Consider the following 18,292-nt stretch of genomic DNA (forward strand, 5'->3'; position numbering starts at 1 on the left):
CAGCTTAAAGTTCAACTATGATATTATTGAAAGTCTACAAATCTTAGTGACTACTTGTTGATATAACAAGTATAATATTTAGAGGCCTAATAAATATCTCGCTTAACCGCAAAAAGCTTTCTCATATCTCTAGCCATCTTTTAGTCTCTCCGGTTTTGCTATATGGAATTTTATTGTTATTTAATGCCCAGTTTTGAAAACAAAATGTAATAATATCACTTTATGGCGTTGCATCGGCTCTACATATGTGATTGCGGATACGCGGATCGGCTAAAGCTCTGCTGGGGCTGTATGAAATTGCAATTTATGCTGCGTACAAAACAATTTCCCAACGCCTCAAATACACCCACATCGGTGGCGAAAACAAAAACAATGCTGCAGCCACTGGCTTCCGAAAAGACAGTGAATGAAAATTTATGTTGGATGCGTGACCGTAAATGCTGTGTGCGTGATAAATCAATTTTCATTGCACACCACACACACGCGTTCAATTTCGTAATTTTGTGCAATTTGTGTGGAAAACACAGAGGAAACGGGTTACGGAGAAGGAGATATAGTTCGAGATAGACAGAGGAAGAACGATCATGAGTAAAAGAGACAGAGGCTCTCATGGCTCGTACGATTTTAAGAATTTATGCCATTGAGGAGGAAAGTTTTGCATTAGGATTTCCACCCAATCCCCTGTTAAAGGAAATATTTGTCAGAGTTCGGTAATTGTAATGTATTCAATTGGCAATTGGCTTGCGAGATTGACATCTCTGCATCCCACACCGATATAACAAATGCATTCCGCCCACCACTCCCACACTAGATACGCATTCTGGCCGTAAATGTCTGATTATTTTGTGATTTATGCATTGCAATTTGAACCCCTCACGGATATGTGTCTGGGCAAATGAGCATGCCTGATTTCAATTTCCACTCAGGTTAATTTCAATTAAAAGCCGCATTTGGAGTAATAATTAAATGAAGATAATGCAGCTCACAGTCATTAGGTTGCACTGCCCTCTTTGGGGGTACCAGATATATGGAAAAGATATGCTGGGATGATCGGAAACATCTTGTTCTCTTGCTCGCTTTCATATTTGTTTTTTTTCTTAATAATCTTATTAATTACTATGCCTTTATATTACCTTATTGTGACTATTTTCCAAGCCACTTAGTCCAAATAAGACCTGAGTAAGCTTATGTTTTCCACACGGACATCGTCCTAAAGAAGAGTCTCCCACACAACCACATAGTACTCATACCCATAAGGGACACCTCCCCCATTTGGCGCTCTTGACTTTTAATGCCCAAGCTATAAATGTCAAGTCCCGCGGGCATGCCACGCCCCCGTCTACCAGAAGGAGATGACAAAGACCTGGCACGAGAAGAAAAAAAAACCACAGCACTGCAAAAAAAAAATAAAAATAAACACCGCCATAACAAATAAACAAAATGGTTGCGAAAAGGCAACACCAGAATGACAAACTCACACATATGAACTCAAACGCCCACACACACAGGATACACACAGGACATACACCACACAGAGAGAAGCGAACATTAAGAAATTTGTAGGAAGCGAATGCGTTTTATTTAATTTTTATTACCATCGCCGTTGCTGAGGGCCAATTTGTAAGCCTGGGTGCTTGGGTGTGGTGTGTCCAAGTGAGAGTGTGTTTGTTTGTTTGAGTAATAAAGCATTTAAGAATTATGAGGAAGGCGAGCAACAAGCTTGAAAACAATTAGCTTGGCGGCCCACAAAAGTATGCCACAAACAAGAATGAGTTTCCTCCATTTTGAATTGGCGAATGGGCAATGCTCTTGGAAAATGGCTTCTATAAATATTTCTTGACTTAAAAACAAGATCTCCTTTAGATTTGGACTTGAATCTAAAATATGCCATAGACATAATATTATTTTTTTTATAAGAAAATGTATCTGAAAAGATTTTTAGAAATCTTAAATAGTTTTTGCACTTGAACCTATATACCCATCTTGTAGTGTATTTGATTTGCTGTGTGACATTTTGGCAAGTCAAGTGAAAGAAATTGAGATGGTCGACGTGATGCCATTAAAGTGGCACAGTCGTGACTGGGATTGGGAGCCTGGACCGGGACCAGGACCTCGACCATACGACCATACGACCATACGACCAGAACCTAAACATCATTCCGCTGGCTTATGATTAATGCTTTAATGAGGCACAAACAACGAGGGCGAGCCAAATGAGTGGAAACGGGAGTGGAAAGTTGTTTGGGCAACAACGACAGCGCCAGGCTAACCGCACAGGATGCAAATGCAGATGTAGACGAGGTGCTGGGATATGCTGGCAAAGTTTTCCAAACAGCAACTAGTGCCAAACGCACATCTGCCACTGTGCCACACAGTCCCCCACCCTCACACTTCCACTCACACACACACTCCTGCCAGCTGACCAGTGTGACCATGGCAGTGCACTGAAAATTAAAGGCCAAAACTTTGCCGTATCCTTCGGTCAGTTCAGTTCGTCCGTGAATTATGCAAGTGAAGCTTTCTGGCCACCACAAAGGGTTGTAATGACAACACCACCAACAATGTTGGCCCCCACACGAGTGAGGGGGGTATGGTTTGTTTTGGTTTGTTAGTCCCTGTTTGCTTATAATTAAGCCTAATGTTCGCTCTGTCGACATTTTAAGTTAAACATTGTTGCCGGTGGCTGGTTTTTGTTAAGCAATTGTTTGCCAGATTTTTAAAATTCCTAAACACTTTTAACCCTCAAGTTTCAACCTTCTGGGGAGTCAATTATTTATTTTATTTTTTTTTAAGCGTTAAACTATCTATTCACAGTAGCGAAAAAGATTCGTTTAATATGCATCGCAAACTTGATTAAAAATTTTCTTTTTGCCATATCTTTTTTATATTAGTTGCCCTTTTTCGTTGACAGGTTGCATCAGATTTTAATTTTTTTCCTTTTAACCTTATTCAATATTTACTTTTTAACTTCTATCGCGTCGACGTCACTTTCCGGTAAATTGCTTATTGAAAAATGCCGCCGAACGTGACGTGCTATGCATATTAAAAAATATTTATTTTTCTCCTCGTTTTGCCAATAAAATCGGCGCTGCAAACGGCGCTGGACTTTGTCTGGCTCGTAAAAATTAAATGCCGAAAGAGGGAAACCCGTCGAAAAAAATGACTAAAATATTGGCAGAAACGTATTTAAGGTTAGTCATAAACGGAAATCAAGTGAAAAGGTCAAAAATACGCGAGCCTCGCAATTTGCCAGGCGCTCATAAAAATCTGAGACGCAAAGCGCCCAGCCCACCCAGTCCTTGTGGCACCTCTGCCCTTTGTGCCGCTTGTACCCCGTGTGCACCTTTTGCCCCTTCCATCCCCTTGTGCCATTCATCTCATGCAGTGTTAATTTATTTGTCGGTTGATTACAACGCGCTTCCGGCAGCCTGACGACGGCAAAAGCAAATTAATTTTTATGTCTCTCTGTGCCGGGCCAAGCGGCAAAAACACATTTTGAGTAATGCGATGGGCGACCCAAAAACGGAAGTGTATTAATTTCCGACCAGATACGGGAATGGGGGAAACACGTTTTGGATGACTGAGGTGCTGGCTGATGCTGATCTGTTGTAAAAAGCGCTTAAAGTATTTGTTATTTAGGACAAGGTTATATTAGAAGCAATGAACCAACATTGCGTATGAGTAATATTCCCATTCTCAATTTACTAATGAAAGTTGTAGCCAAATCGGAACCATTCCAGCCAGCACATTTGCAAGTCGGACTAATGTCAAGACAAACAATGGGCAAAGCCAAAGCATTTATCGTCATTCTCTTCAGCCGCTTAGCCAATTATCAGTTTCGCATTTCATTGTCTAATCACGGCGGTGGCCCGGCCTTCTTGTATGTCGTATGTCACTCCAAAAGGAAGCCAAGTCGGGTGGAATAAACCATGGCTAAGTCGCCGTCCTTCCGGCAAAAGTCGGTCAGTTGTCAGTTGGCTTTTGCGGTCGGACGGGCTGTAGAGTGTTGGCTTTGTCCAGACTATGGCAATGCATTTGCAATTAATTGCCATAATTAATTAGGTTTAAGCGAAACATTGGATGTCGTCCTGGCGTCCTGGCGCAGATATGCAACCTGGTGTCGCATCCTTATCGGTTTGCGTGCGGGTTAAGACGCTTGTGGCCGGAATGTTGGCCGAAGAATGCGAGGCTCATCAATTTCTCTGATATGGCCCCTCCCCGGAGTGTGTAATTAATCCTTAAAGTCCTCGACTTGACTTTAAATTCAATTAAGCTTTAATCAATTGCAAGGCAGCATCGCAGCAACAGCATATCCGGTTACAAAGCCTCCTACCCACACTGCCTGCCTGACATCATAACGACAGCCACAAATAACCGCAGGATAACTTCATTTGCATGAGGCCCGACCAGAGTTCCTGGCAGCAATGGGCTGGGTGGTAGCCCTTTTCGGTTGATGTCCAGACAGACAGATAAACGGACGACTGGACCACCGGACGGAGGGACCAATGAGGGTGTGATAGTGTGGGCAGTGTATGGAGGCTTTTGTGCGTAGCCGCAGAAATGTAAAAAATTGCAACGATGAACATTTGGAAAGCCGACATATAATATACACATGAGTTTATTTATATACATCGTGTATGGCTCATGTATGCATATGTGCATTTTTATTATGTCTCTCGTCGGTTTTCGCATTAAAGAATTTTATTGTTGCAAAAATTACCGGCTGCCGGTGGATTGGTTGTTCGCTGGCGTGTTCAACATGCAAGGGCGGCTACTTACATTAACAGATAGTTAAAAAGTGTGTAAATATTTAACTCTGCCATAAAGGATCCAATTACTCTAGAAAATTATACACTATTTGGGACATAATTGAAGCGTTAAAAGCTTTAGGTTAGTAAGTAGTATCATAATTTTTAAAATATATTTTTTAAGCAACAAAAAATACATATTTTATACAGCAAGTACTACAGCCACCAGTAGCTCCACTTCCGTTTTAATAAAATTTATTTCTGTAAACAAATATTTATTTTGCTGTAAATATTCCACCGTTTACTACTTGCGGAGCACAGTATTTATTGCCATTAAAATATATCCAGCTCACTCCGCCACAGCAATGTGAGTTTCTTCATTTAAGCATTGTCACAACAATGTTTTAAAACGCTGGCCGTATGAATAAATAAATGCATATTAAATACAAATGGTAAAACCTCACAATAACGAAAATGCATAATTGCCGTAAAAATTCCTCGATGTTCATGGCTGAGTTTTTTATATGCTTGGCTCTCCTTTTTTTTGCTGTGAGATTCCAGTGAGACTCATAATTTATCCAATTGTCTGCCTGGGACATTTAAAAAATCGTATATTTCGAGGGTAAAACCGATTTGCATGGAAAACTCATCAACATCGACTAACTAGGGTCGAAAGGGCTTCGGATTTGCATATTCGATGTAAACATCTTGCAAGAAAACGTCAAATAAAGAAGTCTCCTCTTGAGACTATTTAATGTCAAGGACCGAGTTTAATGCTCATTCGCCAGTCAAGCGGGATGACACATCATTATCGGCATAAACAACAAAAAGCACTTTATTGGCATCATCAACGGCAGGCAGTCGGCGGAGATTGCAGACTGTTGGCCACCAATGAAGCTGCATCTGGCAAACTGGTCTACCCTCGCCACTGGCTCCTTGCCTCGTGTCATCCACACTCCACAGTGACCCTTTTGCCAGCCCCACCTGCACAAAGGCCTATCTCCTTTCTCCTGATAGATTGCCGTTTACGGCTGGACTGGCTGGGGCATGCAAGCTTACACTGATAATGTTTGGCACTCTCAGAAGGCGGTTGCTTAGTTTCCGGCAATATGGATATCTGGTTTCGGGCTTACTCTCCATGCTTCCACATAAAATATGGAATATTATTTCTTAAATTTTTATATTTGTTTGTCGACTTTGTCTTTTTACATTTTTAAAATAACCTTGACTAGAGATTTAGTTTTTCTTGTCGGCTAACCATTAAAGTAAACGTGGCAGATAAAAAGTTCAATTTAAAAAATACATTTATCAACGGATAAGTCCCAAGCTTTAAAGCCAACTTGGTCCTTGAAAAAAACTGTTTCTTAACTGCATTTTCATGGGTCCTGAGTCCCTGTGCGTTTTTTTTTTTTTGTCACAGAGTGGAGTACATAAAACAAGGCCAACCGTAATTGACGTCCTGCCAAATTTACCTATTGATAAAAAGTTGTCATTTCGGTCCAAAGACAAGCTTGTCCATCACTATTAGTTATTCTTGTACCGTTTCACTGAGTCTGCTGTGACTTTGTGCCAACAATTTCGTTCATTTTTGTAGCTTTTCTCATTTTTTTATTGCCTTATTCGATGTTATGCCACTTGGCTTTCCGACTTTCACTTGAGAATGCTCTTTGTCTGGTACTCAGCCGTTTCCCTCAGCTCATCTTTTCCCGATGTGATAATCCAGACTGGTGTGCCATGTGAATAATGATGCTCCAGATGTACAGGCAGAAGCATTTTACGAATTTTTTCTATCATTTGCCACCAGCATTTCTACGTTTTTTCAATGTCGTAGACTTTGATAGCGCCGCGTGTCCATGACAGTTTGAATAATAATTTTGAAAGGGTAAGAAGCAGGGCAGTACAACAAAAAAAAATGCAAAAATCTGATTTGCAAACAATGTATTCGGACAAATGTAATTTAGCAAACACATATTTTCAAATAAACAGGAATAAAATTATACTTTTTATCCAATTTTTCAATAGACACGTAACTGTATTTCAATTTAGGTTCTGATATATTTTAGATATGAATTCGCTTTATACATGAAAGAACAATGGCGTAAACATATGCCATTTAATTACACGAAATCGTTTTTCGGATGCTAGGGGCTGCCTAGCGGGGGTCTTTTTCATTTAAAATGCAAATAAATGCACTTTTCATATGAAATGAACAATTTTGTTTACGCCCTTGGGTAGAGAGGGACAGTGGGGTAATAAATATTTTCACAAACGCGTCTGAAAAGCATGCTTTAAACCATTTACTTGCCAAGAAGTGAGAATAAATGTGTAAAATATTTTGGTGGTTTAGTAACAAAAAAAAAAACAATAATATATAAAATATTAATTCATTGTTTAAATGGTCAAGAATGAATATTTTTTTCTAGATTAAGATATAAATTAGTGCATGCATAAATATTCTATTATTTTTAAAAATTTGTATGCCTAGAAATACATTATCATGTTGAACCATACCCCTTACCAGAGCACTGTTTGCTGCGAAAAAATTTCGCAACAATTTAAAATAAATTACATCCAATTAAATAAAGGAAAGCCAAATACCATTTGTCGACAATTACCTCGAAAATGAGTTTCTCTGTTCGTTAAAAAGGCCAAATTTATTAATACTACTTCTTGGCTGAAAGTTTAATGGAAGATAATTTAAAGCAGAAGGTTGCCGAATGGCAATTATTTAACCGCAGCAAATAAAATATGGTATTTTATAACTTATTCAAATAACTATCGCTGCAACCGAAAAAATAAAGTTTTTTTGAAAATTTTCGGCATGTTCGTGCAGTAACAATTTAATTTATTTATGCAACAGAAATAGAAACAACAACAAGAACGGCAAACAATCAACTGACCAAATTCAAACTGGTTGGCCAAGTTCTAAAACAAACATAACATGGTGAAAATATTTGCATATGAACTTTCATTTGGCTTACGATTTTGTTATTGTTTTTTTTGTCGTTGCTCATGAATAATATGTTTGCTTGTTACGAGTCGGTAGCGAAACTGAAAGACTGAGCCAACTATCCAGTTGTGGGTCCGCATGAGGATGTGTAGGACCTTCAAAGTCATATTTAAAAGAAGGGAATTCTCGGCAGAAACTGGTCACATAATTAGTGTCAATCTCGGAGCCCCTACACCAGTCTAATGTGAGCCGCTACCCTCCAGAGCTGCTCTGAATCTTTTATCCCTAGCATATGTTCCATCACAAGACTTGCCCACTTAAGTATGCAACACAAAATTCTCGTACGCTGCAAGCTTACCAAAAATACCAAAAAGCCAAGTCCAACAACTGACTGCCATATTGTTTGTATAGTTGTTGGTTTTAGTGTTGCCTGGTTGGGCGTTAGTGAGCGTGTGTTTGTCTGTGCTATTTACTTAGCCAAAACGTGCGTAAAGTTTTAATTATAAACTTTTTTCTGACACTCCTTTGAAGAAAGTCCATTGAGGGTTAAACGTCTTCAAAGATTCCATTCTGTGGCCGGCACATTTAACGACACTTTAAAGAGGCCATTTATTCGATTTATGGAAAATTAGTCAGACACCTGGCCTAGTAACTCTAATTAAGATTAATTGAATGATTTATGGGCTCATTTTTCATCAGCCTCTGGCCAATAGCCGAAATTTAAATTCATTCGTTTGAGCACTTGAACTCGTTGTTGTGTGCATTCCAAATGTGTGTAAAACCTTTCTGTATAATTGAAAACTTTCTGGCCAGTGGAGAAAATCAATTTAATTTGCTGATGGGAAAAAAATTAATTTGATGTCGATACGTATATGTACTTAAATGGCAATGGTCAAGAGTGCAAATCAGATCAAATGGTTTATGAAGGGTCATTTTATGTGCGAGATGAAAAATCGAATGAAAAATATTTACTGAAAAGTTTAAAGCGTTAATGGCTTTTAAATTAATTTAATTACAGTATTAATTTAACGTATTTTCCATCATCCTGGGAGAGAAAATGGCTTTCTTCGAATAATAATCAATACCAATTCTGCAGCGATAGCTGTAGACAAGCTCTGTTTGGACGGATAATAATATGCTTCGCTTTGGAAATCAACAAAACTTCTTCTTCTGTGCTGGCTCTGTACTGGCTTTTCGATTATTGTATGGAGAACTGCCCTGCCCAACTCAGAGTCTGAGTGACTGAGTGATTCAGCGAGTGATTGAGCAGTTGTTTGGATATGCACTTCAATAAAACATTCAATGCATAACTACAATGGGCATAAGCTATGCCTCAGTGCCAGAGTTCACTTGACTCGCACTAATTCCCGCACAAGGATAATCGTGCTGTTGATGTCGATATACGGACTTCAGAACTGACTGAGCCAGACTGGAGCCATTCTGTCTGCCCACGAGTGCCTCCTAAGTACGCATATTCAATTCTTTGGCTTAACATATTCAGTCTTTCGAAACTATGTATTTAGGAACATCAAACTTGATTCAGCTTTAAGAGTTTAGTATTTATATAATAAATAAATCATAAATATAAGCAAAGGTAACAAAAAATTTATCGCCCCTAAATTTCCGTTGCACGTCGGACGTCGGGACATTGAACTTCTTAGCACGCGTCCTAGGCACTGCTAAAAAATAATAACACAACACAACTAAAAAGAAGCCCGAAAAAAATATACATATAAGTAACAACTTCCACAAAGCCGCACGTAACATTAAACTTCACAGTCACAACATATTTGGCTCTGTGACGCTTTCTTTAAAGTTGCCACAAACTTCAAATCAAATGGGAGCGCACGCCGTTGCAAGTATGCACTGCTGGGGTACGCTGGGGTAATACGAGACCAGCACGCGATGGCAGCGATGCACGGATACGGAAAGGGAGTATGGTTTACGGGTATACGGGTGCTGGATTCGAATGGTTATGGATCTGAAAAAGTATTCATGCAGTCGACAAGTGGAGCAATTTTTAGAAAACGGAAGACTTTTAATTTTATGTCGACTAAGATAAGAAACTAATCTAATAAATTGGTTGATAACAGTTCTATAATAGAGCTACGTGTTTGCTAATCTAACTTTAACATTTGAAAATTGAAAACAATGATGTCTGAACATTAATTAAAGCTCAATTAACTTTAAAAAAAAACTATCCTTTAACACCTTTTTTCTCTTTAAATACTTGTATCAACTTTAACACAAGTAAACAAAATTAATTGTTGGCTAACAGAGCCTCCCAGCTTCAACAAACTTTGTTAGATTTAATTATAATGTTTAACTTTTGAGCACCTATGCTTAATGTCGTACCTTTTTATCGTTTAGCCGATAATGCCGGAAACGTTAAAGTAATCAACTCAATTAGCCATTCCATAGGCATGTCTCCACACCCACGCTCACACAAACAAAACAAACACAAAACTCAATTAGATGCCATAACTAAATAATCACAAACACATTTAGCCAAACAAACTGAAGAACTCGAGGCTCGTCGGCAACCAAGAAGCGTTGCTGAGGAAGCGGAAAAAATGCCTGAAAACCAGGTCAACAACAAGAACAACTTGGCCAACAATTTTGAAAACAATGACGACAACGGCAGAAGCGGTAAGGCATGCTTGGAAAATTGCTTGAAATGTTGAGAAGGCAGAAACGCAACAGTCGGGCCGAGACGCCTCCGAGAGATTGCAGGCCACTCCGAGGGGGTGGAAACACACAGAAGAGGTCGCCGGGGGTAAGGCATTCCAACATGTGACGCACGTGACAAAACTTGTCAAATGACTTAACTTCACTATGTCTACGAATCGCGCTTCGGTTCGCAAACGTACTAAAAAGAAGTACTGCTCTGGGTCTGGGTCTGTGGGTTTTGTGCCCCAAACGACACGCCTAAGAAAACTCTGGTCTCTGTAAAACAATGAAAACGGGGGAAAAATAAATATCAGTCGCGGACTTGTTGCGCCTTGGGCTAAATTATGACATCGGGGAGCTGGGGAGATCGAAGTACTCTCAGCAACGCCATTAAGCACTCGGCTCTGACAAAAGGGCATCGGAGTGAAAGTATATTAAATTAAAAGATAGCTTGGATTTACTTTAAGAGAATTCTCAGTATGAAAACTATGGGAGCTATAATTGAGCAAGATTAAAAATAAAAAATAAAGAATACTATCTAGAATCTAAAATTTATAAAATTCTGGAACTCATGTCGTATGAGTAATTTTTTTTTTTTTTAGAATTTTAGAAATACATTTTTCAATCGCAATATTGCCAAGCATTATTAGCAACTAATCAATGAACTGAGCCATTGTGCATATATGTATTATATGTATGTGATTTAAAATTATATTCAATTTTTTTTTGGAAATCAAGTAGGCTATGAACTGAGCAGGCCTTGAAAACCAATTTTCCATTTTGAAAAATTCAGGAGCTGTGTGAGCTGAGCACAGACCTCATTCTCGTTTCGGTTCTCATACGACAAACATCTTTTGGAAAAAAACCAAATTTATTTAATTCCAAATCCTACTTCCGTAACCAGGCTAATGTGAGTTTAAATTCAATTTAAATCAAATATATATAATTTTTATTAAATTTATGTTGAATTTTATTTAAACATTTTTGAAATTTAATCAAAATTTAATAATTTTTTTTTCAGAACAAGATGTGCAACCCGTGTATTAGCTCTATGCCCGGAACCTGCTGTGGACCTACTGGCGGACTGGGTCCCTGCATGCTCTGCGGACCCTACAACGGCCAATGGTTCCGATCCATCAACCACTGCTGCGGCCCCTGCGGACCATACGGCTGTTGTTCCTGCTACGGTCCTCACGGTGGTCACTGTTAGCCTGCTTAGAAGGAAAGTAGGATTTATCAAAGGATGTCTAAAACAGGAAATCGCTGCAGCAATGAAGCCTCTTCCAGCGAGTGGAGCCCTAGGAAATAGTACCAGTTTGAAATGGATGCAAAACATTTGTTAGTGCCAGGAGTTGTCGCGACTGATGCTGGGAACTTTCGAGGATCTCGCGCTTTTTTAAAACCAACACCATAGTCGTCAATAAATTTTTACGTATCAATTAATATATCTTGTGATTGGTCTTTTTAATGTGGTCTAGAGGTACTAAAACAATTCTTACAATCGAAGTTTTTTCAAATAAATATGGTCTAGATGACAGATTAAGCAAAGCAAAGTAGTGGACCAAGGTGGAACAGCCAGGTGGAACAATACTAACAAAATTATGAATAAAGAATTATTTTGAAAAAAAAATATTAAAAATTTACAGCTTGATCTGATCATTTTTATACCCTTGCAGAGGGTATTATAATTTTGTCCAAAAGTGTGCAACGCAGTGAAGGAGACATCTCCGACCCTATAAAGTATATATATTCTTGATCAGGATCACCTCCTGAGTTGATATGAGCATGTCCGTCTGTCCGTCTGTCTGTCCGTCTGTCTGTTTCTACGCAAACTAGTCTCTCAGTTTTAAAGCTATCGACTTGAAACTTTGCACACACCCTTCTTTCCTTTGCACGCAGTATATAAGTCGGAACGGCCGGGATCGGCCGACTATATTCTATAGCTGCCATATAACTGATTGATCGGAAATGGTATAACTTTGGTGTTTTTAGAGTTAGAGAGTTCAAAATTGACATGAGAGCTATTTTTGGCAAATTATTACGACATGCCAAATTTCATAAGGATCGGCCGAGTATATCCGATAGCTGCCATATAACTGAACGATCGGAAATGACCCAACTTTCGTGTTTTTGAAGATAGAAAGCTGGAATTTAGTACAGACTCTATTTTTGGTTAGTTGATCCAACCTACCAAATTTCATAAGGATCGGCCGACTATATCTTATAGCTGCCATATAACTGAACGATCGGAAATGACCCAACTTTTGTGTTTTTGAAGATAGAAAGCTGGAACTTGGTACAGATTATATTTTGATCCATCCATTTCTTAAGGATCGGCCAACTATATCCGATGTTTGCGATATATATATCCGGTTTTAGCTGCAAGGGTATATAAACTTCGGCTCCGCCCGAAGTTAGCTTTCCTTTCTTGTTTTAACTTCAAATTAAAATAAAAATGATTTTACAATCATACTGAATTTTGTTTCAATAACAACTATAAACGGTGATAAGGTGAATTATTTTACAGACCTTACTACATTGTGGTCTGCTTAAATGGTGATAAAAAAAATTACTTGCCATTCGAACTTTCAATTATGAAAATTAAATTTCCATCCAGAGATGGTAACAATTTTTGGAGCCAATTTAAGAGGAGTTTATGGTGCTTGTTTTTGGTTTTGCTACCAGTCCACGGGGTGCATTTAGGGCTAAAACCGATTTGATTGTAAATATTTGGCTCGTTTACAGCTAACGATACATCGGGGACCTGCCACAAAGTCGTGTAATGCTAATGGGCCTGTTGAGCGCCAATTTGTTTACGAGAAAACCCCAGAAAAGCGGAAGTATGTTGGGGGGAGCGGTGTAGCTCGTTTCTTTATTAAGGGCAGCTCCTACCCCAGTAGTTGATCGCATTTAATTCAAACATCAAACAAGAAAACATCAGCATCGAAGAAACAGGGAAACGAATAATGGTTCGATGCTGGATTACTTGGTGCGCTTCAGCCCACGGGAGCCCCCGAGGCTTGGGAAGTACTCCGAGCTGCTCAGATCTGGGGCCTGTTGCTTCCCTGAATAGCTAGACATGGCCTTGCGAAGACGCGACTCCGGTTGGGGGCGTGGATTGATATCGCCCTGACAATGGCGCAGGGCTGGTGGTACATAGACCTGGCGCTTGGCTTCCAACGGCTTCTCGGCTTTGACAATCTTCTCCAGATTCACTGGGTTCTGCGGCACCCCTGGTGGAATCAATGGTTTGGACATTTGGCCGTCTAACTTCCAAGGGCATGCAAAAAAGGCCAAGGCCTCCTTGGGGCCCTGGCCTATGTCGAGTCCATCGCCAGCAGACTCGCGCTGCTCGGACTTCTGCACCTTCACCTCACCGGTGACAGTAAATGGAGCCATAGATCCACAGCTAAAAGTCATCTGGATGGAGCGGGGCAGATGGGTATACTGCCTGCGATTCTCATCAGTGAAGTCAGACCACTCGTTGTCCTCGTCCATGGCCTCGTCCGAGAAACGTATTCCAAACTCCAGTGGCTTCTTGGCAGGATCCTTGGATCCAGATTGTCCTTCCATTATAGTATCGCCAGCACGACCATTTTCGGGATTGACAAAGGCATCTTGGGACAGCTTTGCCGATTCCTCCAGCGTTTTGTACAGCTCGTCGGTTGCCAGGTAGTTGGATTTTTTTTTTTTAACAATTTCTTGTCCTTCTTGGCAAAGAAGTCATCAAGAGTGGACATCTTAACGTGGTAATATTGATTCAGATTTTTTCCAGAGAAAAATTTAAATTTCGTGTTGATCTTTCAGATACCAAAATTTGTTTGAACAGTTACTATTGACGGGTTAGTTATTTTGTACTTCAAGGCCTACTTCATTCGATAGAAATATTTTTAAAATAATGGCTTTGTTTTGTAATCGAAAGTATTACACTTTTTATTCAATAATTGTTGGCCAATTATTTTGACAACAAACCTTTTATTTGCAAAAGATTTTGAGAAATTTTTAATGGCGTGTCTTAAATGTGAAAATATTAAGTCTTTTAAGATGAAAACCCTCCCAATCGCTGGTACTATACTGTCTTCCCCCACCACAGCCATCAAAACCGGACGGGAAAAAGTTGCTCGTGCTCAAAAGGCGTAATAACATAATTTTTTTGTCGGTGTTTCGGTTGTAGAGATGGACTGCGTACTGTGTGGCAGGCATGCTATCTGGTGGCATATGCCACTAATTAGAATTATGTGCGCGTAATGCCCTGGCCACGCCCCCGAACAGTGGCAGTGCAGTGGCCGCCCACTTTGGTGGAGTGGTGTGAGTGGCAGAGAGAGCGAGCCTTTTTATGCCACTGTGCCGTGGCACGAGTAGTCACATATGTTCATTATGTTTGCCAGCCGACGAGAGAAGCTGGAGGGGAACTGGAGAGGAGCTCCTCCAATCCTCGACGTCTGCTTGAGTAATTACCAGAAACCAGAAACAGAAACGCAATGTGAATGCGCTGGCAGAATGCAAGTGCAGGTCGTCCTTTTCGTCCTTGTCGCCGGCGTCGTCATTGCAAAAGCTTTTTATGGAATGACGATGACATAAAACAAATATGCTGGCCAAAAGGAACGAACAACAAGTTCTGAACATGTCTCTACTTAAATTTATTATTTAATTAGAGCGACCAGTTGGGTGTGGCAGTAAGGAGGGCGTTAGTTATGGAGATGGAATGAATGGAACTGCAGAAATGGTGTATTTAAAATTCAAAAAGTATTGCAACTAAATTCTATTCATTAAAAGTCAGGTAATGGACTCGAAGGCAATGGAATATTAGGTTCCTTCGATTTCTGACAACTCGCTCTGCTATATTGCCCCAAGGACTTTCATAATTTTGTGTACGTTTTCTATTGGTTCCGGGTGTGGGGAAATCAACCTGCAATTGTCAGTACATAATTAATAATTATTCAATTAACACCAGAGGCCACTTAAAAGATGAAAGTCGAGTTTGTAACAGAAAAATATCAAAACGGTACGCAGAAACCAATTTTTTACAAAGTACCCTCTCAGTTTTTAATTAAAAATTTGGTATTAGCCCGAAGGAATTAAATTTCCAATAGGAAATGCTCGGTTTTCAAAGAAAATCCATGTTTACTTTTAAGGTAAATGCCCCAAACAGCCAACAGTGAGTCAGAGTCAGATGCGGCAGGACGAAAAGAGAAAAAGGAAGCTGTTGCCAAAAGTCTGCATAAAAGTTCGCAGACCAACTGTGAAAACTATTGCTGGAAATACCAAATACGGAGCCATCAAAAAGCCATGACAAGTCAGACGGAACAACAGTGACATGTAGATGCGAGAGGAGGGCGGATGCTTGCCACGGGGGATGCTGAGGGGAGGTAATCAACCCTGGACCGGAAGCGAGACTGCTAAAAATATTGGCGCCACTTTGGCGGCCCGTCTGGCCGGAGAGTTGGCGACGTCTGCGGCTCATCTCAAAGCTCTTGTTATTGTTATCGATTTTGGTGGTATGAGTGTGAGTGGGGGTGTATATGAGTGTGAGAGTGAATGAAAAATAAGGAGTCCTTGAATGCGGATACATCCACCGGGATGCATAATTCGGGAACAACCCCGCCTGGCACTGATGACATCATCATTGCCATCAAAACCAGCATCCCTCGCATTGGTAAACAATTTTCACTTCCCAACTTATCCATCGAGTTTTATTTTATTTTTCCCGCTCCATATTACCCCCAAGAACATTGTTGGCTTGTATGAACATTATATTTTATGCTTATAATGCGACTCGATTACTTTAAAGCTGTTTATCGTCTCCAGCCGCCGCCGCCACCATCATCGGGTTAACAATTTTTTACTGAGTCATTTGCCGGGCTGCCACAGACCGACAATTTGTAGCGGCCACTGACGCACAACAAGCCCAAACACACCATTTACAGCCATCAAAGGAATACATATTTAAATTATACACTTTTCCGCGTCACGCAATTCGCACATGCATGCGTTTTTCACACCACATGAGAGTGGTGGCGAAAATTGCAAACTTTCCTCAAAGTTACTAGAATGTTTTTCATATAAGTGGTGTTCTCTAGACGAGACGAAGTCGAAGATTTAGTAATAAAAACTGTGGAAAAGATATACTAATCCAATCGGGGAAATATATTTTTCAGTATTAGTAGTTGAATCTTAGATTTTAAGACTTTATTAGTATGGTTTTATAGTTTTATTAAACAACAATACCTACTTATTCATTTTCATTTTAAGATTCCTTGGTATGCAGAAGCTGTTCATTTTGATGAACTAAAATTGTTGTATTGCCTTTATCCAATTTTCTTGTTTGCTTTCATTTTATTTGATTTAATCAATGTGCATCGGCATTTTCCGGCACACATTTTCCCCAACACAGCTCCGCCTCGTCCTCGTCCTTTTGGTGGTCCTTGGCTCCTTTGCCGCAGTGCTTTCTCTTTAACGATTTATTTATTTGTGTTTGACTTTCACTGTGTGGGCGTAAAATGGCGCGAAGGAAGCTCGAAAGGCAAATACAATTACAGTGAGTGCTCCTGGCCCGGCATTCCCGGCCCTCGCCTAGCACCTGGCTATTGGCCTGGCCGAACGGCACGGATGAAAGCAAAGACGCAGGTAAACAAATCATTTGGAAAATATTTTTGCGCACAAATCACATCAAGGTGTAAAAATTATTTACGAATATTATTTTGGCAAACCCAGCCACCCAGTCATAGCCAATGCCAGTGAGGATTCAACGAAGCGTTGAAGGAGAGCAAAGTGTGCAGAAAAGTTCGACGGCTAGATGGATTGATAGAGAGATACAAAAATTTATGGACGGTTGGGCCAAATCCGGCGGGGAGATGATGGCAAAAAATGGAAAAATGAAAAGTCAGTAGCGAATCGTGAAAAACGTGAAAAGTGTAAATATTGCCACTGCCACAATATTTATACAGTGATGTATTCTTTTTTTTTTTTTTGCTCTCCTCCTTGTGTTGCCCAACTCCATTTTGTTGATGAGTGTCAGCTTCGACGATTTTCCTGCAAGACGATAAAGTTGTTGACTGAGGGATTCAGCCAAAGGTGAGGATAGAACTTTCCTCAAAGCAGACTAGCAATTGAATGGTAATAGGCCATGCCAATACCTTGGAAATCAGTTTTTAAACATCTGAAATAATTCACTAAGATATTGCAAAACTTTAAGAATATACAAGTTTACCTTAAACTATGTAATCCGCTGAATCTTTTTCCCTTTTATTTATAATTACACAGTTTCCCTCCAACGCTGAAATAACCCCAAACATGTACACTTCTAATAAACAAAAAACAACAAAATTATTTTGGTAAAGCCAAAAGTGAGCAAGAAAGTTGGCAGTCACTTGCACTTCCGCTTACAAGTGTTGCCTTTGGGAGAGCTGGCAGAGATTATTATAATAAAACAAATAAATACGCCGAGGAGATGGGGGTAGGATGGCGGGGAAAGCACTCCATAAGGAGAATATTTGTATTTATGGCAAAAAGTTGTGTGTGGCGGCAAAATACGCGAGTCCTAACAATGCTCCACAGAAATTTTGTGAGATTTCCGGGAAATGAAAAGTCCTTGTTGAATATCTGTGTGTATGTGTGTGCTGTGTCGGTGGGGTCATGCCCCACATACGCTAATAATGTTTTTGCAGAACTCTTTCCCGGGGGTCTTTGCAAAATAATTCCTACTCCGGGCCTTGGCTGTTTTTATTCCGCCTGTTCGAATGATAATTAGGGGTATATTACGCGGGCGGGCATACCAAAACCATTGAAAGAGAAGAAAATAAACAAGTAGTGTTGTGGTAGCCAAGTTTACCTTACCGGAAGGGTTAAACAGCCAATAGCAGGTAATTGGCTAAATGTATGAAAGCTATAGATATATAAAAAATATCAGTTTTATTTCTCGTAG

The 18,292-nt window shown here is 39.9% G+C and overlaps 2 protein-coding genes across 2 annotated transcripts; one reads left to right on the plus strand and one right to left on the minus strand.

Annotated features, from left to right (window-relative positions):
* The first annotated feature begins 11,120 nt into the window (after positions 1-11,120).
* On the plus strand, positions 11,121-11,811 carry LOC108125355 (male-specific sperm protein Mst84Da). The gene is made up of 2 exons (XM_017241487.3): positions 11,121-11,278; positions 11,390-11,811. Exon 2 carries the CDS (start codon positions 11,396-11,398, stop codon positions 11,576-11,578), a length of 183 nt encoding a protein of 60 aa, XP_017096976.1. The 5' UTR covers positions 11,121-11,278; positions 11,390-11,395; the 3' UTR covers positions 11,579-11,811.
* Positions 11,812-13,209: 1,398 nt separating this feature from the next.
* On the minus strand, positions 13,210-14,186 carry LOC108125352 (protein CDV3 homolog). Its single transcript, XM_017241484.2, is given in 2 exon segments — positions 13,210-14,066; positions 14,069-14,186. Coding segments are annotated over 2 exon segments (756 nt in total). The 5' UTR covers positions 14,109-14,186; the 3' UTR covers positions 13,210-13,350.
* Positions 14,187-18,292: the final 4,106 nt, after the last annotated feature.

This window comes from Drosophila bipectinata, chromosome 2L, assembly GCF_030179905.1.
Source record: "Drosophila bipectinata strain 14024-0381.07 chromosome 2L, DbipHiC1v2, whole genome shotgun sequence".
Lineage (NCBI taxonomy): Eukaryota > Metazoa > Arthropoda > Insecta > Diptera > Drosophilidae > Drosophila > Drosophila bipectinata.

Excerpts from the sequence above, each read along its gene's own strand:
- LOC108125355 (XM_017241487.3), top strand. The coding sequence starts at position 11,396 with ATGTGCAACCCGTGTATTAGCTCTATGCCCGGAACCTGCTGTGGACCT.